The sequence below is a fragment of the Gobius niger genome (genome assembly GCF_951799975.1).
Source record: "Gobius niger genome assembly, chromosome: 5".
Classification (NCBI taxonomy): Eukaryota; Metazoa; Chordata; class Actinopteri; order Gobiiformes; family Gobiidae; genus Gobius; species Gobius niger.
Window position 1 is genome coordinate 17,316,888 of NC_136856.1, and position 25,262 is coordinate 17,342,149.

A 25,262-nucleotide genomic window follows, 5' to 3' on the forward strand; every position below is an offset into this window, starting at 1 on the left:
GCCACTGGTATACGTAGTCTTCATTTGTAGCTTAGCGACAAACTCAGTGGGGTCACAATCACTGTTGGGAGTAACATGTTATACAAAAATATATGACTTTTTTCAATAACTAAGGAATACAACATATTACTTCCACAAAACACAGCAATATATTAGTCATTACATTTCAAGTCACTTGAATTACAGATGCATTTAAATGTATGAATGGAAAACTGCCAAACTCCCCTCAAATAAATACAGCATGACAAATCAAGTTGTTGGTTGGTGTATAAGATCTGCAGCCTGTAGTTAATGTCATCTAAACAAAACACGAGAGAATGGGGGAAAGCGAAGGAGAAGGACATCTCTGAATGCACTTTTGTTCGGTGGCATTATTACTATTTTTAGTTTATATTTTGCCAAAATTAACTCAAAGTAACTCAGCTACATTTAGAAGCAGTAATTTGTAATAAAAACACATTATATTTTTAAAGCTGTAATCACTAATATAGAATATATAACAATTTTATAGTAACTTGCCCAACACTGGTCACAATATATATAATTTCTAAGATGTTGTTAGCATCTCCCTGCATATTCCTATATGGACCCAAACAGGGGTGTTAGAAGTTAGAAGTTAGAAGTCAGAAGCGACCAAGCTCTTCCATGTTTTCCCTATTTAAACACGGTTACGTGAGTAGTTACATGATCCCAGTATAGTAAACATGATGATTTTTCTAAGCGATTATAAAGGGGTACTATATTGTACGGCGTAATAACGCATTAGGAGCACTTCGTCATCCGTGCAGTAATATCTTCAGAATTCTTTTGGAGTGAAGAAATTGCTGTTCCTTTATTAAGACACAGAAAAACAACTTAAAGTAATTCAATCATTTCCGTCCCTTTCTGTGTCATAATGATCTGTATTTTATTGTATGCTTTGTTGATAAATAATAACAAATAAAAACTCATAAGAAGGTCCGAGATGAGATGAAAGCCCACAGACTCTCTGGGCCATGTCCAGCCGACTAGCAGACAGTGTGAAGCTGAACTCTCTCGCTTCCCTGCCCGTGAATTCACTCAAGGCCTATGACCCCACACCCCCTCCTCATCATTGTGCATTTATTGTGTACAGTTTGCACCAGGGGTCTGAGAGTAATAGATATGAACTGTAAATAACTTTACTTTGCACTATTGATTCATGGCACACTCTAAAGCCACAGCTGCCCTGAGACTGACTGATGGGAACCCGGCTAACAATCTGCACAATTAACCTTCCGGACCACCCGATTTCGCTCACTTGCACTCTCCATTACACCACAGTATGAAATGCATGCTAATGTTGTGGATGCAAGGCGACTAGTCTGGCACCTGAGTCACTTTCTCCTATGTAGTACATCATGTAACCACAGTACGTGTATGTAGTTGGATAAGTACCCATCAATATACTGCAGGATGGGTCTTATACAATGTAATGTCTCGCTCATATCTGTATCATGCTCATTAAAGGCAACGATAAATAAACTCATGCAATTATGATTTGTCAAGTATGTATGGCTTCATGAGAGAAAATCTTCAGTCAGCTTAGTGCAAATTGGCCCATCATGCAATCTATCCCTCGCTATCCAGCCTTGGCTATTTGCCTTGTGTGCGCGTGTATGTGTAATAACAGTCTAAAGCACCACAGGGAGATTATCAGACCACGCTACAGTGATGGACATTATCGCTCCACTACATGCTTCACTTCGTCTTGTTTCTCAGAATCGCTGCCGGGGAAAGGGCAAAGAGGAGAGCATTGTCTCCGACGTTGGTTCTCACTGTATTTTTTGCCAAGGAAAATCTTACTTGTGTGTGTTTTTTTTAATATATTTTTAGTACGTGGCATCTGGGGGTGCGTGCACGTAGAGTGACATTTAGTAAAAATGTGCCAGCCGTGAAAAAAAAAAAAAAAAAACATACACACATCTGACTCATAATTGAAGTGCCATGAAAGAAATATGATCATGAATTTGAATTAGACGTGTGTGCTGGTAGCATACAGCAAAGGGCACATCCAGCTTAGGCGGTTAGAGCAACGTACCGCAATGCCTTGGCTGTGGATGACACATTACAAATAATACACCACGGATTGTACGTTAAAAAGATACACCGATGAAAAACAGCAGCAAGATGAACAATGGCGTAGATGGGATTGATAGTCCCGACCAAGCTCACACCAGAAATGCCCAGGTTGACAAATGCTCTTCTGCAAAAGCCTTAGGGGAAAAAATGACTTCTCTGTCAAGTGGTGCAACTCACATGCAAAATCATGCAAAGATAGCATAATGACTTTGTTATTTAGATTTACACAAAACACTGCGGCTGGGGAGTCACTCTGGCTAAGCCCTGATTAGTGGCGCTTTTAGATATTCATATATATATATTTTTTTGTTTTGGGATTGTCGCAGTCATCATTCAGCAGTTGACATTGTATGTAGTTGACTTGATGGGGGCATAATTCCAACTACACACAATCACAAATCCATCAATACAACATAACCACATCTGCCCGTGGTGCTGCTCAACAAGGATTGTAAACGGCAATAGAAAATAATAGAGTTATAAAATGTGCAACATAAAAGAATAAAGAGCAAAGGCCAGGGCTAAACAGATGGGTTTTTAACAGTGAGCCGTTCTCAAGCATGTTTATCAGGAGAAAAACAATGCTTTAACAATGAGCACTTCACATACAGCGTGACCAAAACACACACACAAAAAAAAAAATACATAAAAAAACAAAGAAGCACAGTATATGGTCATGGCAAATAATCCAAACCTCACAATCTGGGCATCAGTGAGAAAAAAAATACTACTTTTAAAAGCAAAGCGTGTCACACTTTTTGCTAACAAAGAACACATCTGCTCTTTCCGTTCTCTTCAGCACAACAATACAAGCCACATAATCTTCCATTTCACCATCTGCACTAGCGGCCTATTTGTAAAATTAACTTTGAAATTGAAGCTATTACAAATAGTTTTCATATCTGCTTTGTTCAGAGCGGGGAAAAAACCCTCCAGCATGCCGCCTCATCAGTCTGCGCGTTAGCACCTGCCATCCATTTAGGCCAAGTCTGAAACGTTTTCAGCGAATGCAAATGACAACATGCAGATTTCATTTTATATCCAGTAAGTGTTTGTTGGCCAAGCACTCTAAATGTAAAAAAAATAAAAAAAAAAAAAAGTATGCGAGCTAGGGAAATCAACTGTGTCAGAGAGATGGATGGAATAGGTACAAAGCGCGGGTAGTGTGCTAACAAACTCCATTTTGTGTTGCTGCAGCTGTTTCCATGGAGCTCCCTCGCCCTCCTCTCCCCCTCCCTTCTCTCTCTCTCTCTCTCTCTCCTTCACACAAGTGTCTGAAAGAGGATTCAGCTGCGCCAGTCAATCTGCACCATCCACAAGTCTGCGAGAAAAACCCCTTCGCTCCCCTGTAGCACTCTCCGCTCTCACACCGTACCCGCTCTGAAGTTATTACAGTCATTTCTTAATTTATTCCTAAACTGCGGCCACGACAACAATGAGCCCACTTTCCACTGCGCTCAATTAATCTAAATTTGCGCCACACATTAAAACGTGGCCTCATCTGTAACAATCTTTTCTGCACCTACAGCGTGCGACCTACTAACCATGCCCCAGAAAAAAAGTCCTTGAAGGATTCTAGAGGAAGAGGGTGCTTACCAAGGACGCCGACGCGGTAGTTGAGAGTGATAACGATGACATTTCCATAGCTGGCCAGCACGCTGCCATCGATCATGTTGCCTGTCCCCTCCATGTAGGATCCCCCGTGGATGTAGACCATCACCGGCTTGGCTCCAGTGTCTCGGATGTCTGCAAGAGTGGCCATGGTTAACACATGCTCATTGGCTTGTTGGGTGAAGTCCTCAGCAAAAAAAAAAAAGGGTCAAAGCAGAGTGGAATATTATGTTTAGGACACACACAGACAAGCTAATGGCCAAGCTAACTCCCAGACACCAGCGGGTCATAGAGTAGGGCTTTGCGAAAGTAAAATGAACTTTAATTTTTAACTTAACGCAAGCTACACTGTTATAACTAGGGATACACCGATCCAACACTGGTATCGGATATCAGAGCCAATAGAGTTTGGGAATGTGACGTCATATCGCTAAGCATTATGGGATTACCAGCAATTGTAAGCTAATGGAGATTTTAGAAGTTAAACATGACACATTAAAACACTTGGACACCACAGTGAGTTAAGATAAGATAAGATAAGATGGTACTTTATTGATCTCACAGATGGAGAAATTGCATTCGATGAGAGAGCATCCGGCAGCAGCACCCATTCAGTGCGCACCACTCTTTTTTTTTTCTTTGGTGAAAGATGGTTGTGTCGCGGCCGCCATCTTCACTGTTTTGGTCACAGGAGGAGTTAGATGTATTTACCAGCAGTAACTCAGCAGCTAACGGAGCTGTTCCACGGCTATTTTCTCCGCTTTATAAACTGTTTTTAGCTAATGTTAGTCAATGGAAATGTATGCTAACAGCTGCAAAGATGGCCGATCTCCTGGTAACTGTAGACTTTCCCGAACTCTATACTGGAAAAAATACGATATCGGGTATCAGCTACAAATATCTGAACCGATACCAGTTTTGCCTCTCAACGCCTTAACACAACTTTTACCACCTACATCTAAGTGAATATGTGCATGCTGTATATCATTTTAAAGCTGGAGAATTTAATCGCCGCGCAAAATGCAGCGCTAGCAATAGCATGCTAAAGCTAGCGGGTGCATGCTAGTGGGTTGTTGTTAGATCGTCGGCTCGGGAGGGACGGTCTGCTGTGAAAACGTGACATTCCATAACACAAATTAAGGCAAGGGCCAGGGATATGATTAACTTTAAGGTTAGGATTAGGGTTATTTGTATTTTTCAAGAAACTAGCTCAAAGGTCTATACAAAATCGCAGCAGACCGTCCCTCCCGAGCCGACGAGCTAGCAACAACCATGCTAATGCTAACCAAAACTCATCAAGCCTGGGTCAGAAACTTTGATAGAAATACCTAAAGAAGACTAACACAATAAAATAACCACTGCTAAAGCTAAGTGTTTGTATTTTAGTTTAAGAAATAGTTGATCTAACATATTTGTAATGATGAGGTCACTTCATGAGAGTTGTTTATATTAAAGGGACTATACAGAGTTTAAAAATGTTAAAATTAAGTATTTTCCTCCCCCGACATGTTTCAAGAATGTCCTAAAGTGTAGAATGAGCCCAGACCTGTTCACCACAACGGCCCTGAAATCCTGCACTGTCACTCAAAAAGGTGTTAATTCGGGTCCGAAGTGCCGTCATGCACGAGCTTAATATAGAAGGTGCAGATACACGTATGACCTGAGGTGGCAGTAGTGAGTACAAAATGGCTAACTTGCATGTAGCCCCTTTAATGTAACCTAAAGCCTGTCATATAAGGATAATCAGTGTAGATGGTAGATCATGGTCACGAATAATGACACAACTTTAACACTAAGCTACAATTAGTCACATACATCTGCATTTTCCACCATTGCAAATGCACTAATGAAGTTGCAATCCTGTCCTAACTATACACAAACACATGTCTTTGTTATGAATAACTATCCTCTTAATTAGCTAAGTACAACAATTACAATTATAGGCAATCACAGAAGTTATTTACCTCCAACTGTGAGGGTTATTTTGGTCCTGCCCTCTGGTATACACTTCCCAATATAGACACGTAGAAAGCCATTAGAGGAAATGAAACGAGAGGTAGTCTGACACACCGAGGAGGCTGATCTGGCCCCACAGTGATAGGGGAATTGCATAGCGGCTAATTACACAATGCTCCTGTGCTCTTTTATACACACACACTCTATCTATGTGCCACACTTTCTTTGCTCACGGTCCTACCGGCCAGTTGAATTTTTCTATTTTCTATTTTCCTTTTGGATCAACAGTTGAGGCAAAATGCAAATCTATTTGGATATGTCGATCATTTCAACACTTGGATATCTACTGTGTATCCGAAGCCGCTGAGGAAATCTCCTGACATTTTGAATCCCTTCTTGATAATGCATAATTGATTCCGATGACTGTATTTAGACGTGACTGCAGTAATGCTATTAGTACAAACTTTAAAATAGAGGCTTATTCAACCAATTTCAATTTTGGGCAAGACTTAACGGACAGGGAATTGCTACCTAGAAATGTATTTGTCACATCAACATGACTACTCACTTGAGGGAGCTGGCTTGAAGTGGTAAATAATGAATAAATATATTTAAAAAAAACACCAACACAGGCTGGAGCTGAACTTGAAACGCTTTCGTAACGGAAGGTTTACAGTTTGGTTCTCAGGTGGAGTGACACTTGAGCGGGAAAAAGGCGCTTTTGCAGCTTTTTTGGGGGGGTGGGGGGGGGGAGTCCCTCTGTCTGACGGGATAGACAGAATTACCGTCAGGCTGGTGTGCGCTGGGCAGACAAGACGAAAAGCGCCCTCTCATTTTCACTCCTGCCTCTACTCCCGATCTCTCTCCCCCTCTCTCTCCTCGCTGCTTTTACGCCTGACTTTGTATCGCTTTCACTCACAGTGTCTGCCCTGTCTCTCCCCCTCCTTCCACTGCCGGACAACTCACTGTCTCATTTTCCCTTGCCTGCATATAAGCCCGAGAGTGGTGAAAATGAAAAGTGGGCGGCAGGGCAAAAAAAGCGCTAAAGAGAAAATGGCAAGACGTACAAGTGGTGTGAGATGATTTATTTCATTTTTTTTGGGTGGAGGGGGGCAGGGTGTAATGAGTTCAGAGTTTCAGGAGATGCAGTTGTATTCAGGTTGCTATGGCGACTGACTCGCCACGGATCTACTCATCTGTATGTTCTGCTTGTTATCACCAATCACATTAATATGCTCAAGCTATAGGCTATACGCAAATGCATTTTCTATACAACCCCCATTGCAGAGTTCATCCTCGATTCACACACTTCTTTCAGCTGATCGCGGCCCCATTACATTTAGAAACAAAACAATAGCCTGCATTATAAATGAAGCGACGTATTTATGATTCGCCTTTATCTCGCTGGTATCTGAGAGCGCTCTTTTATAGTGAAATGGGATTTACAGTCGACACCATGCGCGCGTTTATTTGATGCATGGGATGAAAAGGTGCTGAGGGACAGCATTGCAACATCCTTTGGTGAGGGAACACATAAAGAGAAGAGAGGAGAGGAAAAAACAGATTAGTCATGTCAGTGTTATCAGTCACCTCTTTTGTTGATTCACATTGGGTCACGATGACAACAGTTAGATCCGTATGAAAAAAGAAACTGTAGCTTTACAGTGTCGGCTCAGTATCTGACGTGTTCAGTGCCAATCATTGATATACTTAATGACCAACTGTCCAACTTCAGGCAGAGGTCAGGTTTTCATAGCCGGTGTTCATGCACATATGCAAATAAAATCTAGGTTAGGGCTGCACAATATATATATAAGTCAAAATTACTATCTATAGCGATATATTATTGGGATATTTTACATTTATTCACCACAGCACTTTCAATTGAATCTAAAATGTAAGGGAAAATAATGAAAATCACATTTAAATAAAGTCTCAATCAGATGGAAGACCTCACTGACTTTGTTTTGTTAATATCGTCGCTTCTTGTGACATGGATATCGCATCATCTAACATTGCAATAATAATACTAATAATAATTTGGCAATATATTGTGCAGCCCTAATCTAGATTTATCAGTCAATAGGTAATAGGTATGACTGTTGCAAAACAAGTACAATACCCACATATAAAATGCATCTTCATGAATCAGATCATTTACAACATTTCAGAATCAAATCACGGTGAAATGCATACATTGTTTTGGTCGCACCAAACCTTTGCTCTATTTTATGGACTCATTAGACACAAAGCAACATAGATATTTAAAAGAATGTATATAAAATTTGATTACTGAATTTTAAAAGGTTATATATTAACATGCTGTTGATTCTCTGGGCTGCAAGTCCCCGGTGCAGTGGTACCTGTGTTAAAAAGGAAAAAATGAATTTAAAGTTGCAAACAGATGTCAAAATATGCATCAAAGAACAATGAGTAAACAAAACAAAAAGAGATTTAGAGGAGCAATATTCTACATAAAGCGTGCTTAGTGCACCACTGAAGTCTGAAATGAGAAAATATGGATGTAACTAAAATACAATCATGCAGTAATGGGAACATTTCTAGGATAATTCGTAACATACTGTACAGCATACTTAAAACAGACCAAGTGTTACTCGGGCCAGTCTCAAGGATTGAAGAGGCATGCATCAGGTAGGGCAGTGTTCAATCAATATGTAAATGACTGCACTCTAACGCATTGGATATAAACCACATCAAGAATCGTGGTTGGCAAAACTCCCTGCTTATAGCTTCATGAGAGTGCCACTGTGGGCCTGGACTGATTGGAGGACCAGCAGGAGGTCTTACTCAGGAGTGTGCCTGGAGTGTTTCTGCCTCCAGTCAAACTCACCAGGAGGTCTGCTGCCACATATCCTTCACACAGTGCCCATATTGTCTCTCTTTATTTTTTTCTTCACCTCAAATTCTCCTCAAACACACAATACTTTCCTCTCAAACTTTGTTGTCAACAGTCGGTCATATGTATCTGACGCTGAGCACTATACTGGACTTGACACTTCATTGCGAGCACAAAGGCGATCGGTGATAAGTGTGGTGGCATGGGCTGTGTCAACACTCCCTGAGACATGACTATGAGGGAGGTCTGAGTGGGCGATGGGATTGAGGAGAAGGCGGGGGTGGTCTGTGTCAATGTCTCGAAATGGCAGGACAGGACACGCACCTACTCAAGTGCTCTTGTCAGCTCAGGTGTCATGGTCGGATTAGAACAAGTCCATTACGGCTATGTTCCTGTTTAAAAAGTGCATATGCTTTATCAAGAATGCTCCCTTCAAAACAAAGTAATTACACCACCACAGCCTGTGGTTGTAGTAGTCCAACACATGTCAGGGAATATGTGATAGCAGCACTTGGCCTTGTGGTAAAAGACAGAGACTATAAAAGTACAATTTCTATAAATAACAATGTTTTCACAGCAGTAAGCAGCTCTTTAGATACAGCACAGTTCCTTACTAGAATTGCTAAAATTCCAAGATGTGTGCGTACATCTGTTTATGAATAACAGTCTATTGTGATGGATTAGAGTTCCCTTTGCAGTTTGGAGACAAGGGTGGGAAATTATTTCCCATTCATGTTTACAACTGATTAGGAAAAAGAAAAACATGAGGAAAAAGTAATGATGGATTGATGGTTTAATTTGGTAAAGATGAATGCAAATTGATACATTTAAAAAAAATAAAGCTATTACAGCTCACTAAACTGTCACATTACATAGATAGAGCCATGATCAAACCTTTTCCACTTTTTTGGGAGGGCTTAATTGTTTTTCTATAGATGCTATGTTGCCACTGGGGCTGGCCCAACTTCATGCAACATTTGAATAGACAATTAAACTCATAAAGCCAAGCGGTCTGGTACACTGTGATATATGTTTGTTTGCATATGTTTGTGTATAAGTTTTAGACTGACAGACTGTAGAACTCACTGATGTTTTCACAGACATTTCCAACACTTTTCTGCAGCTGGCTGGTGCCCCAACCTGCCTCAAAGCAACCACAGTCATCTCAGAACCATAGAGGTTACCCTGTTACGACCAGTGATGCCAGCAACGAGTTCCTCTCATCTAACTATTTTCCCCCCCAGAAATGAGTACTCTCATGCATTACTTTTTCCAGACCAGTAATCAGATTAGAGTTACTTTTCCAAGTCACTGTGAGTTACTATTCTATCATTCCCCTTAGGAAAAAAAGATCTTGTGTCTCGTGGAGTGATGTAACAATTTTCAGCATGAAGGCAACTCACGACATAGACAACAATAGAGGAGGAGAAAGATGGAAAAGATGTCACTATTCTGAATCTATGGCAGCATTGTTGATGTTACTGTTAAAATGCACTTTCAATAATGCTTTATAATTATAAAGTATTGGCAAAATTGGTTGTCATTTGCATTTTGAGGTGGGGATGTGATGTTGTGACAATTTTTTTTTTTTTTTTTTTTTTTTTTTTTTTTTTGGAATGCATTGTGCTGTGTTGTCTGTCTAGTTGTGTTGTTCTGTAATTGCTTGGTGTTAGTTTGTCTATGTTGGTCTTTTTGAATAATTAAATAAAAAAAGGTAATCTTTCAAAAAAATAAATAAATAAATAAAATAAAATAATGTAACTAATAATAGCTTGTAATCTAATTTAGTTACTTACTTTAAAGGAGTACTCTGGGGCAACACTGGTCACGACTACCGCCAAGTTGCACTTACTACTATTCTAATGAAGTGCTTTGAATGGCTAGTCATGCCAAAATAATATTCAGTCGTACCAGCTCTGAATGGGGCACATAGGTGGTCAATTAGATTCCAGAAATGGCCTGTACTATCCCTGCCAGCCCCAAGACATGTGCCTGTGCATACAGTTCATGCAGTCGACTGGTTATTGAAACCATCCTTCTTGTCCTTTAGTTTCCACTGCTAAATTTATCCATGTGTTGTGGTCATCTTGGCTTATGCCATTCTGTAGATAGAAGAGACTGTAGAGTAAATTCATACACGGCAGAGCGACTGTATACATTTAGTTCATGTCTAGAGTATGAATGCTGACATCTCAGAAAATACTGGAAGATATGACCTTATTTGAAGGTGACTACTGCATAGTGTGTTTGTGAGTTAAACACAGGCATTATATACATATATATAATGCCTATATATATATAGGTCGGATAGATAATTTGATCCGTATAATATTTAAGACTCCTGACTAACTTTCTAAATAACTACACAAGGTTTGATGGAAAGAGACTTAATCAACGTAAGTGCAATGAATTGTCTTATATTCCTTCATTTATGGGGGGAAACACGACAACAAAAAATCACTTTGATATTGATGAAAGAAGAAAGCTCTGTGTTTCAGAGTCAAAAACAGCTTTTGGCTTCTGGTGTTAAAAACTCATTTGACTTTCAAGTGATTCCTGCTATCTTTGGCGTGAGCTTGGCTATATGTACAATCCCTCGAAACTGTTGAGGGCAGAATACTAATAGTCACATTATACAAGAGCACAAAGGGCAGACTCTTATTCTACAGAATTACATAAGGAAGCCACCAAAATGCTTTGGTGAACTAATTCAAAGCTAGTTTGCCTTCTTGTTCTTTTCTCTTGAGGTTTTAAAAACAGCGTGTTTTTACATGTTTTTGCCTAGCCAATTATTTTATGCCACTCAAGAGTAAAGGACAAAGGGGAAAAGATGACAGTAACACACTAGCTCCAGCAGCCTTTGAAATGACTCAAATGATGCCCTTGTGGATCAGCCATTAGCAGCAACGCTTATCTAAGAAACCGGCCGAGCAGCAGCATCCCAAATATCTCCACATAAGTGGACATGAAGGCCCTCTATTTCTCATCTTTGCCACATCACACTGAATCAGCCAGTGGCTAAAAGAGAATATTGTGTGAACCCTGAACCTTCTTTCTTTGCTCTGAGCTTTGCAACTGACAATACAGTATAAAAGTCTACATCAGATAATGACTTTTCCAGTGAGAACTTGATTCATTGGTTTTAAGTAAGTTAAAGATTTGTGATTACATGTAAATGTCCATTCAACATTTTTGCAACTACCTGATACATACAACAATGAGGCCAATTATGTGGGCACATTATTACATTAGCTGCTAAAGAACGATATGCTACCTGCAATAGTTTGCTAGAGGCACTGGCGTTGCATTATAGTATATAGTGCTATTATTCCAAGTTAAGAAAGCATCCTAATTATTAGAATAAATCTTATGTTTATTGGTGGCCAGTTCTAATTCCAATGGGAGAAATATGATCTGGTTTTATGCTAACAAACACATTGTGGATTAATATTAGAGGTATTACAGGCAGGTGGGACACGGTTGTGCTCCACAACACAGCAGTGATGGAGGGCCTCTCTGGAGAGCGATCTGCACGTGTGTGAATATGGTATGTGTGTCGCTGTTTGGATGAAAGCATTGTTTATTTGTACAAATGAGCATGTGTCTGCCTGCTCCACTGACTTGACGGATGCATCTGCATAAACACATGCACTTGTAAGGTCAATATTCATGGTATTATGGCAGACATTTTACGCACAGATATTTTATACTATGCATTGGGGCCACTGACACTCTCTATGTGATGTAGAGACTGCTGCCAGAACACTGTATGTGATAACTGAGAACGATTACACAGCATCATTACCAGTTAACGGCCCCAATTTCTCCTGCAACATGCCTTCCATTTTCTAGCAACTGTCGCTAAATGAGTTTTGAAAAAATTGCATAAACTAACTATCTGTCTAAGATCTGTCTGTCTAAGATTTCACAATGAAGTAAGTTGATCCATACGCACCATGCACCTAAAAAGTTTTTATTTCACGTCTGATAAAAGGCTATAACACGCCCAAAACGTTGCCTCGTATGGTGCAAGCAATACGTATACATTTTTGTCATAATCCTGCCAAATGTAACTGCAATGCTCATTTTGCCATTTCAAAACCTGGATAAATACAGTTATGTAAATAATATTCCAATTACTCATGACAAAAATGTTTTCATTGTTATTCCCCATGCACAGCAAGTTATTCTGTTCTTGTTGACAGTGCTGACATTTGGTTGTCCCCTGTCTGAATGAGAATGTGGTGGAGAGTTTATGAAAGTAAGGTGGGGGCTGCTGAATATGGCGCTGGGTGCTGAATGTCGGGGGGTGGGTACTGGGGAGAGCAGAAGCAGGACAGACAGACTGCCAGCAGAGACAGCAGCCTGGTAATGCTGGGCTGAACAGACTGAGAGGCAGAGGGGGTTAGGCCAATGCACACAAGACAGTAGTGGTCTGGGCTGAATAAGAATATGTGGCAGTAGATAAAACTATTCCTGCAATTGCACAATTCATGGCTTGCGTTCACGACTTTCAAGAATCTGATGTGAGATCGATAACAGACATTTATTTAACATTCTCTGTTTCTGAGAGAAATAACTAAACGTAAGATTTACAATATATGTTGTGCAATGTGCATTGCAGTTCGTTTAACTAACAACGTGTACAAACCTGGCAACAGACTGATATGTTCTCCCACTTAGAAATTACGGAGGGGTCTGAAATTTACATTAGAGGTGTATTTCTAATGAGAGACAGAATTTTGAAAGAAGCCTTTGTTAGCAATTACAGAGGTCAAACGTTTCCTGTAGTATTTGACCAGGGTTGCACGCACTGCAAACAGGTTTCGGGGCTGTCACTGAGCAAAACGGAATTTCAGCTCCCTCCAAAGATGTTCTATTGGATTTACATCTGGAGACTGGCTAGACCACTCCAGAACCTTGATATGCTTTTTACGGAGCCACTCCTAGGTTATCCTGGCTGTGTGCGTTGTCATGTTGGAAGACCCAGTCATGATCCATCTTCAACGCTTTGACTGAGGGAAGGAGGTACAATACATGGCTCCATTCATCCTCTCCAGTTGTCCTGTTCCCTTTGCTGAAAAGCACCCCCAAAGCATGATGTTTCCACCCCCATGCTTCACAGTAGGGATGACGTTCTTGGGATGGTACTCATCCTTCTTTTTCCTCCAAACACGGCGAGTGGAGTTCAGACTAAAAACTTCTATTTTGGTCTGACCACATGACTTTCTCCCATGCCTCCTCTGGATCATCCAGATGGTCATTGGCAAACTTCAGACGGGCCTGGACGTGCGCTGACTTGAGCAGGGGAACCTTCAGTGTTCTACCAACAGTAACCTTTGAAACTCTGGTCCCAGCTCTCTCCAGGTCATTGACCAGCTCCTCCCATGTAGTTCTGGGCCGATTCCTCACCTTTCTTATCATCAGTGTTACCCCACGAGGTGAGAGCTTGCATGGAGCCCCAGTCCAAGGGAGACTGACAGCTTTAGCCTCTTCCATTTTTCCAACAGTTGATCTATTTTCATCAAGCTGCTTGGTAATTGCCCCGTAGGAACATAGAGAGCCAGAATTCTTGCTGATTGGCAGGTGTTCAAATACTTATGTGCAGCAATAAAATACAAATAAATTATTTCAAAACCAGACAATGTTATTTCCTGCCTCTCTCAGAAATGCACCTATGTAAATTTCAGACCCCTCCTTAATTTCTCGGTGGGAGAACTTGCAAAATTACAGTGTTCAGACACTTATGTTCCTCACTTTATCAGTAACATCAGCAGCGCTCCTTGTTTTCACTAATCACAGCCAAATTTCAAAACATATAGCGCTAAAGCAATAAAAAAGTTCTTTAAAAAATGATTTTAGTGTATGTTTTTGTCCTCGTCACCGTGTTATTAATAAGTAGCGATAAAAGTGGTTGTTATTGTTGGAAAATGTACAATTCATCCTCTCATAGCATGACTGCCTAACAAGATGGATTTTTGTGTGATTTAGTCATGGCATCAGTTTAAGGTGAAACAAATATATTTCACAAAAGGTCAACATCCGTATTTCAACAGTCAAAGGTAAATTTTACATAGTTGTGTCCTCTTCTCCTCTGAAACTTCAGACTCTTGTGATGTCACATGATCGAAACCTATTGAAATGAAATTAATGCCATACATTTTTGTGAATGTCATATGTATGGAGATGCAGTAACAAAGTCCTTGTAGCCATTTTAGTATTCATGATTACACATTTTCTTACACTGAGCAAATACATCGTAGGCCTATGTCAAATAGCAGTTTATTTCTAAATATGTATGTTTTAAGCTTTGTATTCTCTCTGCATTCTCTCTGAATCTAAAATTGCATAATGGTGTTTTTTGTGTGACTTAAGAGACATTGAGTTCTACCCACGTTCTGGCCTTTAATTTGAATACTAATGCATGCGGCACATTTACTGTAGACAAGGAGATGGCCATTACCCACAATAATAGCCAGCCACTTATGAGAGCAGTATAATAGAAGACAGCCGGCAAGGACTCAGCGGTTTGTGCAGGGTACGCAGAGCATATTTATCAGAGCTTTTTCTTTTAGCATTAACTTAGAGGGGAGGTGACTGAGGACTGACTTGATTCAAGGTGTTACCTTACAGTCGTAACCGAGATGTCATTTGGCATAGGGGCTTGACTGCCTCAGTATTAGTAGAAAAAAACAAAAACAAATTATTGAACAACTTCATTTTGTTACATTTGTTATGCCCTTTGAAAACAGTGTTTCGTAAGAAAGGGCACAGCAAATATTACACTACGTGTTTGATGAAGATTTTTTATTAGGATCCTTAATTCATCTTGCCTTTCTTACATAAATATGTATGTAACACTGTTATGTGTTTACATGTGACTGTATGCAGATGTAATTGTTACTCTATGGCAGGGGTGTTGAAGTTGTTTGGGTCGTGGGCCGAAATTCAGCCCCCATGGCGGGTCGCGGGCCCCATACATTGTGAAGGACCGTGGCCTCATAAATAACGTCTTACACTTTTTGAGTCATTATTCATTCAGTCCACATTTGATGGCAGTAAGTTACTATTGTAGCCACAGCCGCCCTGGGGAAGGACTGACCATTTACCGTGTGGCTATATATTATGCTGTTTATATCCTGATCTCTTATTATGTCAGTGCCCTCTGCTGGACACGTGTGGAATTCTTTCCTTTTTTTTAATATTCAAACTGCCCCCTAGTGGCTGGAGTGAGCAACTGGTTATTTCTTTAAAAATCCATAACTGCACAGGAATGGGCCAAAGACTTACTTTTTTTTTGACATGCTCAGGAATTCATGCTCCTCAAAGGGCCACATTAAATCGGGCCTTGACCTTGACACATGTGCTCTATGGCATAGCGACTGTCTGTGCTGAAAGTAGATTAAGCCTCTGCTCATTTAATGTTATGTTCACTTTCAGGAAAAGGGTTTGAACTTGTTCTATTCCTCTGTAGTTGCTTGTTTTTCCAGGTTTCTATGGAGCAGGGACATAATACTACACCAGGCAATATTGCATTGTATGTCTACATAATCCGTCAATATTGTCTTGTACGATTATTACTTGGATCCTGGCTTGCTGTTCATCAACATTGGCATATTGTATAGCCCAGTGGAAGCAGAACAACCTTACTATTATGTTACAGCTGAAGCTTCCTTTTTGTGATTTTTTGACAACTTAGAAAAGCACATCCATCAGAACAATGGAAATCTTCCGAATGCCGTTCTGGGCTTGATAGCCAACTCCGTCACAGGCGCATTAGCCTCAGTTTTCTTCAGTTTTCTGCGGGGACTGTATTGTGTTTGCACGGTGATGCTCTGTAAATAGCATTAGTTTCGCTGGGTAAAGAAAAGACTTGTCACATTCTCAGTAAGACTTGTGTCAGGCAGCAGCTTGTATAGAGCGAGCCACTGTCTACACGGGCGGAGACGTGCCAGACAAAGGGATCGGCGCTTGTCAGCAATTTTAAACGGACTTAGCGCTACACCGACTGACGCATGTGGGTTAGCTTGAAGGGAGGCACACGGGCATGGTGCACAGAGGAGAGCCACACAGAGATGCACAGTTTGGCTTGAATTTCAACAGCTCGCCCTGGGCTTGAATAAGAAAACACCTGTGTGTCAAAGTGGAGCCATGGCAACGCTTCCTGTTGAGTGATCAAGGGCAGCCTGACAGAGGGGAGCCCACCGGCAAACAGGAAGAGGATTCACTGGTATGGGCCTCGGGAACAGCTGAGAGCGAGTGGATATAAAGGTAGCCTATAGGTCAGAACTACCACAGACATTCAAATTACAGTTCAAAGAAATATGCGACTCTCTCAGTTTTTCTGCAGTGCTCTAAAAGCGGACACCCAAGGCCTGAATATAATCAGTATGAAGGAATAAGAGAAAAATCGGCTACTGCAATTACAAGAAAATCAAGTTGTTTTGACAGCTGACAACCAATCAATTGAACATAATGGTGGTCTGGTTTGGAAACATTTACAAACAAATGGCATGTAATTAGCTTGAACTGTTAGCAAAGGCCCTATATTGTGCACTTTGTGTTGTGTGAAAACATGAGTATTTACACTAATTAAACAATGTGGCTTTTAACGAAGACACTTAAAGCCACACTGCTGAACTTTCCAGGTTATATGTTGCTATGTCACAAGAGCCACAGACTCACAACATAAACAAACATGCAGGGCCAGCCTGACACCAACAATAATTGATTAATACTTCATCAACAGTAAGACATTTGTTTATCGTTACTATGACAAGTGATGTTGGAAATATCAGATAAACCTTATTTCATCGTCTCAAACGTCATTCCTCTTGTTCTTGCACCTTAAGCCACAACAGGACCACATTTCTTAGTTGCAGTTTTGCGCTTAAAATCGCTAGTTTTAGTTTAATCGTATTTCTCTTGATCACTTCTTGCCTCCAGCTGATGTCATTGATGATGTAAGCAGTTAAAGGGTCTATACTCGAATGAAGAAGTACACCTCGGACTTGACTAAGATTTTGGTGTGGTCACATATTGTCAGTGTATATGTCAGTCTCCCCCCTATTTTTTATTTTTTTTTAATCGTTTTATTCATTTTCTTTTCACAAATTATCTTTTTCTACTGCTCATAATAAATCCCCAAAATAAAACTGTTTAATCTTCCTTATGGGTCCTTTCTGCAGCGACATGCGTTCTCCCTATGTCATCGTGGGTTTCCTTCGGGAGCTCCGGTTTCCCCTGCCACTTAAAACATGTACAACAGGCCGGGTTGAGTGAGAGTGTGTTTGGGACTACAGATCAGCCCATGGCTACAATCCAGCATGGCGTGTTTGCATGCATGAGTCCAATGTGAACAAACCGTATCAATAAAAGAGGAGATTTGGTGTTGCCTTTAAAAAACGAAAATGTCGGTTTGGTATTTCATCAAAATGTTGGGGGAAAACACTTTTTCTTTTGTCTCCAAACTGCCAGCACTACTAATCTGTATGCCCTTGCCCCACCCAAATCTCATTCACTAAAAGTAAATGCGAAAAGTCCAATCTGGGAAGGCAAACCTACTGCTTGCATCACTTGCCCTACACGGAGACGGGGCGGGTAGACAAGGGCAGGGGCTGTATCCAGCTCTTGATTTTGATTCAGTGACTTAAGCCGTTTCTGTTGCAGCACAAGCATCGTCTCTCGTCTCTAATCTCAGGCAAAGATCCACCCTGAGCCAGGAATATCCCAAGATAAATATGGAAAGTGAACAATGCGATTGCTGAGCGGCAACTTCCCATTTTCTGCACCTCCCCTAATCCTCTTCAGCAGCACTCGTGAACTGCCTATCCTCATCTGAATGTGCCGGAGAGGAGCGAGACATTACACCTCCGCTCTCTCCTCTAACATTAGCATCGCAAATGGTGCCGCCGGCCACACCTTGAGATAGTGCCTCCACTGCCACCAGCACTGCCCCGATAATAACACTTGTTCCCGTCAGTGCATGCTATAATGAAATGGCTTAATCTCTCCAGACAGCTACAAGATTTAATCTAAGTCAATCACTGCGGAACTCATTGGGTGAATTTAGAAACATCTGTAAAAGGGACTTGACATCGGACGACATGCTTCTGATGGCGCATAAAGCCACTTCTCAATGCTAAAATATGTGACATTTTGTATTTACACTCCCAATTCTGAAAAAGCCGGGACACCGTGGAAAGTAAACAACCAAACAGTGTTAAAAATAGTGCCGGATGATGATGTTTTCCACCTTTCCTTTTTGATGAATTGATATTTTCATTGAATGCTGTTATTAGCAGTCACTCATTATTTTAACATTACAATTGTCACTCTTGTGTAACAGAATACACAAAAACAGAACATTACAGAATACAAAAAAAATCTGTATATTAATGTCAATCTTCAGGGGACAGTTCTGGTCTTATGTTTTATTACAGTGTCTCAACTTTTTCTGGAAATGGGTCTGGAAACGTGATGATATGATTAAATAAATCGATAAATAAATAAACACTTGTAAAATCATAGCACAAAAATAACGACTTAAATCACGTGTTATCCTTTGTTTCACCACAAATACCTTCGTCTTCATCACCGTCGTTATCCGACAAGTCTTCGTTCAGTTTTTTTGAATGGGACCCTATTGATGGAGCAAGAAGAGACATAGAGAAGCAGAGAAGCACAGGGAAATTCAAAATAGCCATATAGAAATGGGGGAAAAAACAAGCTATTCAGTTATGCTACAGTCATATAATGAGCACCAAAACACATTTATACATACATTTGATATATTTGCACACAGATATAAATATGAGTAGAAAATCCTTATTTGAAAAATCAACAACAGTTTTCCAAAATTAGACAATTAAGAGTCATACACAAGGCATTTCCAGAAACCTTTAAGAAGATCAAAAGAATAGCATAGTCATAGAAACATTTTTTTTATGTTTGCCAATGTCACTTAAACCTCAGTGTTGTTGTCTTCACACCCCTGGCCTGGAGGCGACCCGTGCTTATAATTCAGCACATGCACCATGTATCATGCGTATTCACTGGTTCGTCTTCGCTCAACAATAGGTAAAGAGCTGTTGTCCTTGTGATTCTTATGAGTGTGAACGTTTCGTCCCTCAGGGTTTTCATTGTGAATAAATATAGCATCCAGTTTCTGCTGTGCTCCGTCACTAGAATAAAACCGAGATCTGAGAGGTTCCTGCATAAAAGCTAATGATAACTGCACAGACATTTTCTATTAGTTACAACTTTTCTTCTATGGTTCAAAATTCCTCTAAAGTTGGACCAGTGTGATGGAAAGCGGAAAAGGTCCAAACTTTGTCCTAATATTACTAAAAAAATATGTATTTTTGTCACAAATTTTATTTTTTTCCCTCTAGGAGTATTAAACAGAAAAGGTCGCAAAGCAGACAGATGGTGGTCTTTTTGACTAAGTGTTTAAGAATTAAGTTGTTTACTCGGCAAGCCTCAATGGAACACTGCTGATGTGCCAATAAAAAACCCTAAGCTGTCGGTGAAATAAACACAAGGGAACAAGGCTTGTACCGGTGACCTATTGCCAAAGCCTGATTAGCACATGCGGCTCCCGAGCTCTTCAGCCCGTTGACGTGGTAACAGTTATTGAGTGATAGTGCTTCAGACAGCATGGATTGGTTGGCAGGTGTGGACAGCGAGGCTCTGTCACTCTGCATCGAGCTGCCTGTGAGCTGCGGTGTGTCAAAGCACTGATCTATGTGGGAGTTTGACATGGGCAGTGACTCAGCTGCTGCGCCTATATGCTGTACTTGACCTTCAGGTTATGAAAGTGAGCGCGGGGATAAGTCAGGGGCGGCCCAACTTTTCACATCGCGAGCCGCTTATGGTGAACGCAGCGAAACAGGTGCGTTTGGCAGAGGTTTAAACTCTGGAAACTTAAGGCCAGCTCATGTCTCACACAAAATATTTGCCACTGAGGTAATTAGTGTGAAGAAATATTCAACTAAAACTAAACTAAAGAAAAATACAATCACTTACAATGTGTGCAAACTCAGCAAAAAGCCTGAGAGCCCCAAAAAAATGGGTCTGATTCCCACATTTGGCCCTTTGGGCACCCTTGTTCTAAGTGGATACTGCAGCTGCTATAATGCAATAAAGCAGCAGCCTACTTCTGCATGCGCCATTTGCATAGCTTCAAGATAAACGTTGGAGGAATAAAACAACAAAGAAGGCAAGTTGTTGCATTTTTTCCCCTCCATTTTTTTGTTGTAATTTATCATGCCTGAACATCAATCTGGAATAGGGCAATTTTTATTTATTTTTTTAAGTTGTGTTGGCAACAGTATTTCAAATTTAAGCCCTGGTTCTTATAGCCCTGGTTCTTATACTCCAGTTCACGATGCAATTTCGCCGGATTTTTGTCAAAACTATTCAGTTTCAGAAACTTTATGAAAGAAGCGATCAGAAAAACAATGTTTCCATTTGTTTTCCATTTTCTAATATGTAAAAAAAAAAAAAGGTCAGACAATAGCGGTAATAACATTTATATGGGGAGTAAAAACTGTAGTTTGGCAGAAATTTACAAAATTTGCTAGAAAGTTCCAAATCAAAAATGTCAATGAAACCCTTGTCATATTTTTCACAGTGTTGCCATAGCGAAGACCAGAACTCCCACTTTACTCAAATGGAAAAAAAATTACAATTGACTCACAACTTCAAATCATAACAACACCGCTCAAGAAGTGACTTCCTGTTTCATTCCAGCACACCAAAATAAAATCACACAGCTCGTCTCATTGATTAGTTCAGCAGGCACTTGCAACATTGTACAAGAATATAATTAAATACACACATTTTAATTGTTTTGTCTGTTGCCATAGTTTGGCAAAAGAAAGTTGAACTAATGAACTGCTGAACTAATGAATAAGATGGTGTTTTTATTTTGGTGAGCTGGATCGACACAGGAAGTCACTTCTTGGGCGGCGTAGTTATGATTTGAAGTTATGCACAGAGTCAATTGCACAATTTTACAAAATGAGGGCAAATGGAAACATTGTTTTTCTCATCGGTTATCGGTCATAAGGCTTCTAAAAATACATAGTTCTCATACTCTCCACGAAAATCCCACAACAGAGAAGATCTAAACATAGTGAACCGGACTATATTGGAACATTATCATATAACCATAAACAATAGCTTTAGGATACTCGCTACTATCAGAAAGGGCATCTGACAGAATATTTCAATGCATAACACTGCAAGAAACATCCAACATGAGGCTTTGAGTAATCAATTTCGCTCACATATTGTATAGTTACCCTGCATTTATAGATTTGGGACGAAAGCACATTCTGCCTGAAGGCTCGAGCCACTGCAGGTCCACAAACCCCATAAAAACTGAATCCACCACTGCCTCAACAACACAGTGAAGAATGGCTGAATGCGATGAGCCGCTCCTCTCTCCTCACTGACAATAGATGGGCTTTGGAGTTAAATATCGGAAAGGTCAGGGAGCGGAGGGGGACTTAGTCAAATGTAAAATGTTGCTGCCTTTTTTACGATTCGCCGCGGCTTTATTCAGTCTGCGATCCTCGGGTGGCCATTTTACACTTTTGGGTGTGTGCGCGGATCCTGCCTGTCCACCTGCCTGCCTGCTGCCCGCTCGTCTCTGCGTCTGTCTGTCACTGGCCTGTCTCCCCGAGTGGAGGTGCAGGCCTGGAACAGCTTGGGAGGGACACCATAAGAGAGAATGATGGAGAATGCAGCTAAAAGGTTAAGGAGGCTGTAATCCGCCTGTAAAGGACAGCCAATATTCACACCGCGCTTCAGCTGCTCCCTAAATACAAGTGAAAGAAGAAGAGAAAGCAGACAAGGCGCTCTGGAGGGAGATAATGGGAATAGGCGGTTCGAGAAAAGACCACTATATATTTGTCTTACTACTTACTAAATCACAACTTACACTTGGTATTAGGTGGTTCCTGCAGTTTTAATTGCTCCATCAATGCTCTCCTTAACTGTTCCATCTCTTGTACTTTCATACTATGGTGAGGCTGAATTTTCTTTTCTAATTGGCTGACTGGTGGGACTTCAAACTGTGTGCTGCGATTCCACTGTGAGCACAGCTGTTACTTTACGCATTAATTGTGAAATAGAGAGCTAGGTCTGCAAATGCTAAAAAATAAAATACTGCAGATATGGTTTTGATATGACCATTTTCCTTGAAATTCATATTTTGGTGGTGTAAACGGCTACAGCCTGACTTTATTTATGTATTTATGAATACATAAAGACAGTCTGGAATTGTGGTAATAGGACGTGATTTCCAAATCGAGACGGGAGGCGGGGCTAGCGATCGCAGTTTGAACGAGAGCGAACCAATCAAACATAAAGCGGCCAACGTTTTGCGTTCACGTCCTCCGCCATGATTGTTTGTAGTCCACACGTGCAGTCGAGTAAATGTTTTCCGGAGAAAGCCCTCAGAGCAGCTTCTTGCTGTGGCTTTAAGGACAAGTCCAGCTCATTTGAAACAGACAAAAGGGCACCGGCCGCCATGTTCACTGTTTTTGTTATGGCCCGGTGGAGCACTGGTTGATGGGGAATCCTAGCGCAGAAGATGACACGCCGTTAACTCCCGCCTCCTGCTATGATTGGCTCGCCTTGGTTTTGCCGGGTTTGTCTTCACTCATGTCAACAGGCTACTTCTTCTGCACTTTATGTCTTTGTTTGGTTTGCTTTAATTCTGGCAACAATCAAGAACTGGGAGATATTTTTTGATCATGATACACAGAACGTATGTATTTGTTTATTCAGTTTTGTTTATTTCTTGTCATCAGTGATGCACTCAATGTTTTTTTCCATTAGCTTCCAAACAACCATTTCAACATTGTTAGAGAATTAACAATGGTGTTCGAGAGGATAGATGAAAAACAGGCTGCAGTCTGGATGTCTTAGACAAGAGAAGTTTACTTACCATCGATGCGTGACCCAGAGACATGAACTCGAGACATTGTGCTAGTCCTTCCATTCAAATCTGTCTATGCTTCCACAGAAAAGGGATAAATACCCTCTCAGAGCGCCATACTGATACGCAAGCAAACATTCAGTAGCTGAGAGTCTGAGCACCATAGTCAAGGCTATGACGCTCTGAGAGGGTGTTATCCCTTTTCTGTGGAAGCATAGTCTCCGGGTCCCGCACCGATGGCAAATTAACTTCTCCTTTATAAGACATCCAGACTGCTGCCTGTTTTTCATCTATCCTCTCGAACACCATTGTTAATTCTCTAACAAACATGATCTGTAAGGTCTGTCAGTTTGCCCACCTCCGCTCAGCACATGTCCTCACATCACCGACCCGATTTCAGCTGATGTGAATTGTGCATAAACACGTGCTTTGGTGCTCGTTTCTCTCACTTGAGATGCAGAGCCTCAGAGCTGAGTCCAGTGCTTGGCTTTGCCTCTCACTCTCTCTCCTCAGTCCTTTGACTTGAGGATACGACACACAAACAAGAGAACAGATATTGAGCCAGTGCAGAGTGTGGAAGCTGGACAGCACAGCAGCGGGAGGCCTTTGAATGGACACTTCCTGCATCGGCCACGTCCAGAATTTTAATCAGAGCATGACCCCACCTTAGGCATGACGGCGGCCCTCACACACCGCGGCGTGATGGAGGAGAGATGTTAATGAAAGATCATAGAATCGCTCCAGAATTAAACACAAAAGTGCAGCCTACACCGCACAAGGCAGTGTTTGTTCTAGCCTTCTTGGAAAGTTTCGGAGCCCGCAGAGCTGTGTGGAGTACAGATTGGCTCTCAGCTCTTGGGAGGGAGCAGCCCCGCCTCTCTTGCGGCAGAGCTGAGTCGGCCAACCAACGGGATTACCATGGTGTGTTACTGTCTGCCGTGGCCCAGACAAAGTCTAACCGGGATTTGGGCTTTTTCACAATTTTCACAGCTCTACAGAATATGGGGTCATCTGGTAAGAGGAAACAGTGTTGCCTGTTAATCTACAGGTTTGGCACCGATTGAACCGCGTGGGTTTAGGCGATGTTTGTGAGCGGGTAATGTCGCTAAGACGGCTAGGGCGGCACGACTTTGGAAGGACATCTAATCGTGACTTTTCAGACTAGTACTGCAATCACGATCAAATAAAGGATCTCAAGGAAGGCTGAAACTGTTGAACTAAAACAAGGATCACAATCACATTTCAAAGAATATTCTGCCAGAAGTTGATTGTGATTGGACAGCACTAATAAGGGATGTTCTACAAATAATATATACAGATTTTAGAGTCCAAAAAAAACAAACCTTATGAAACTTTTGTTAGAAGAAGCAGCAATGTTGGAGAGAGGACCCTGAAGGACTTTGAGGACAGGTTTTACAAGGCAGTTACAGGCAGTGAAAGAGACAAGCCATAAAAGCCCAACAGAAAATAATGTGAATATAATATAAGAATTCAGCACACGGCACACCGAGTCCTCTCCAACATCGGCTTCAACGGGCCCCTCATAACTAAACAGGTGTCCTTTCAAATTTGTCAATCCGTTTAAATAGGTAAATGTCTTTAAAGGTGAAGATTGGGCTTATCGAAATCTCTTCTTTTATATCGACCCTTCCTGAACTGCTTCAGCGTCCTGGACTGGCCAGAGCTTTAACATGTTCCTGTACTTCATTACGTCTATTCAGACAGTTCACACAGGCCTGACGGCACAGACTGTCAAGGCTAGTTCAAAGACATGAGTGCTGACCCGGC

General features: G+C 41.1%; 2 protein-coding genes across 3 annotated transcripts in view; both read right to left on the reverse strand.

Moving 5' to 3' along the window:
• Window positions 1-25,262, reverse strand: part of pofut4 (protein O-fucosyltransferase 4) — a 327,876-nt gene that overhangs the window by 145,733 nt on the left and 156,881 nt on the right. The gene's annotated exons all lie outside the window — the stretch shown is intronic.
• Window positions 1-25,262, reverse strand: part of nlgn3a (neuroligin 3a) — a 171,574-nt gene that overhangs the window by 105,219 nt on the left and 41,093 nt on the right. Inside the window, exons 4-5 of one of the 2 annotated variants that reach the window (XM_079556764.1) lie at window positions 19,107-19,166; window positions 3,697-3,846 (exon numbers count right to left, since the gene is read on the reverse strand). In XM_079556764.1, coding sequence (XP_079412890.1) covers window positions 3,697-3,846; window positions 19,107-19,166 — 210 coding nt within the window. The remainder of the gene's footprint in view (window positions 1-3,696; window positions 3,847-19,106; window positions 19,167-25,262) is intronic. The other variant, XM_079556765.1, reaches the window with a different exon arrangement.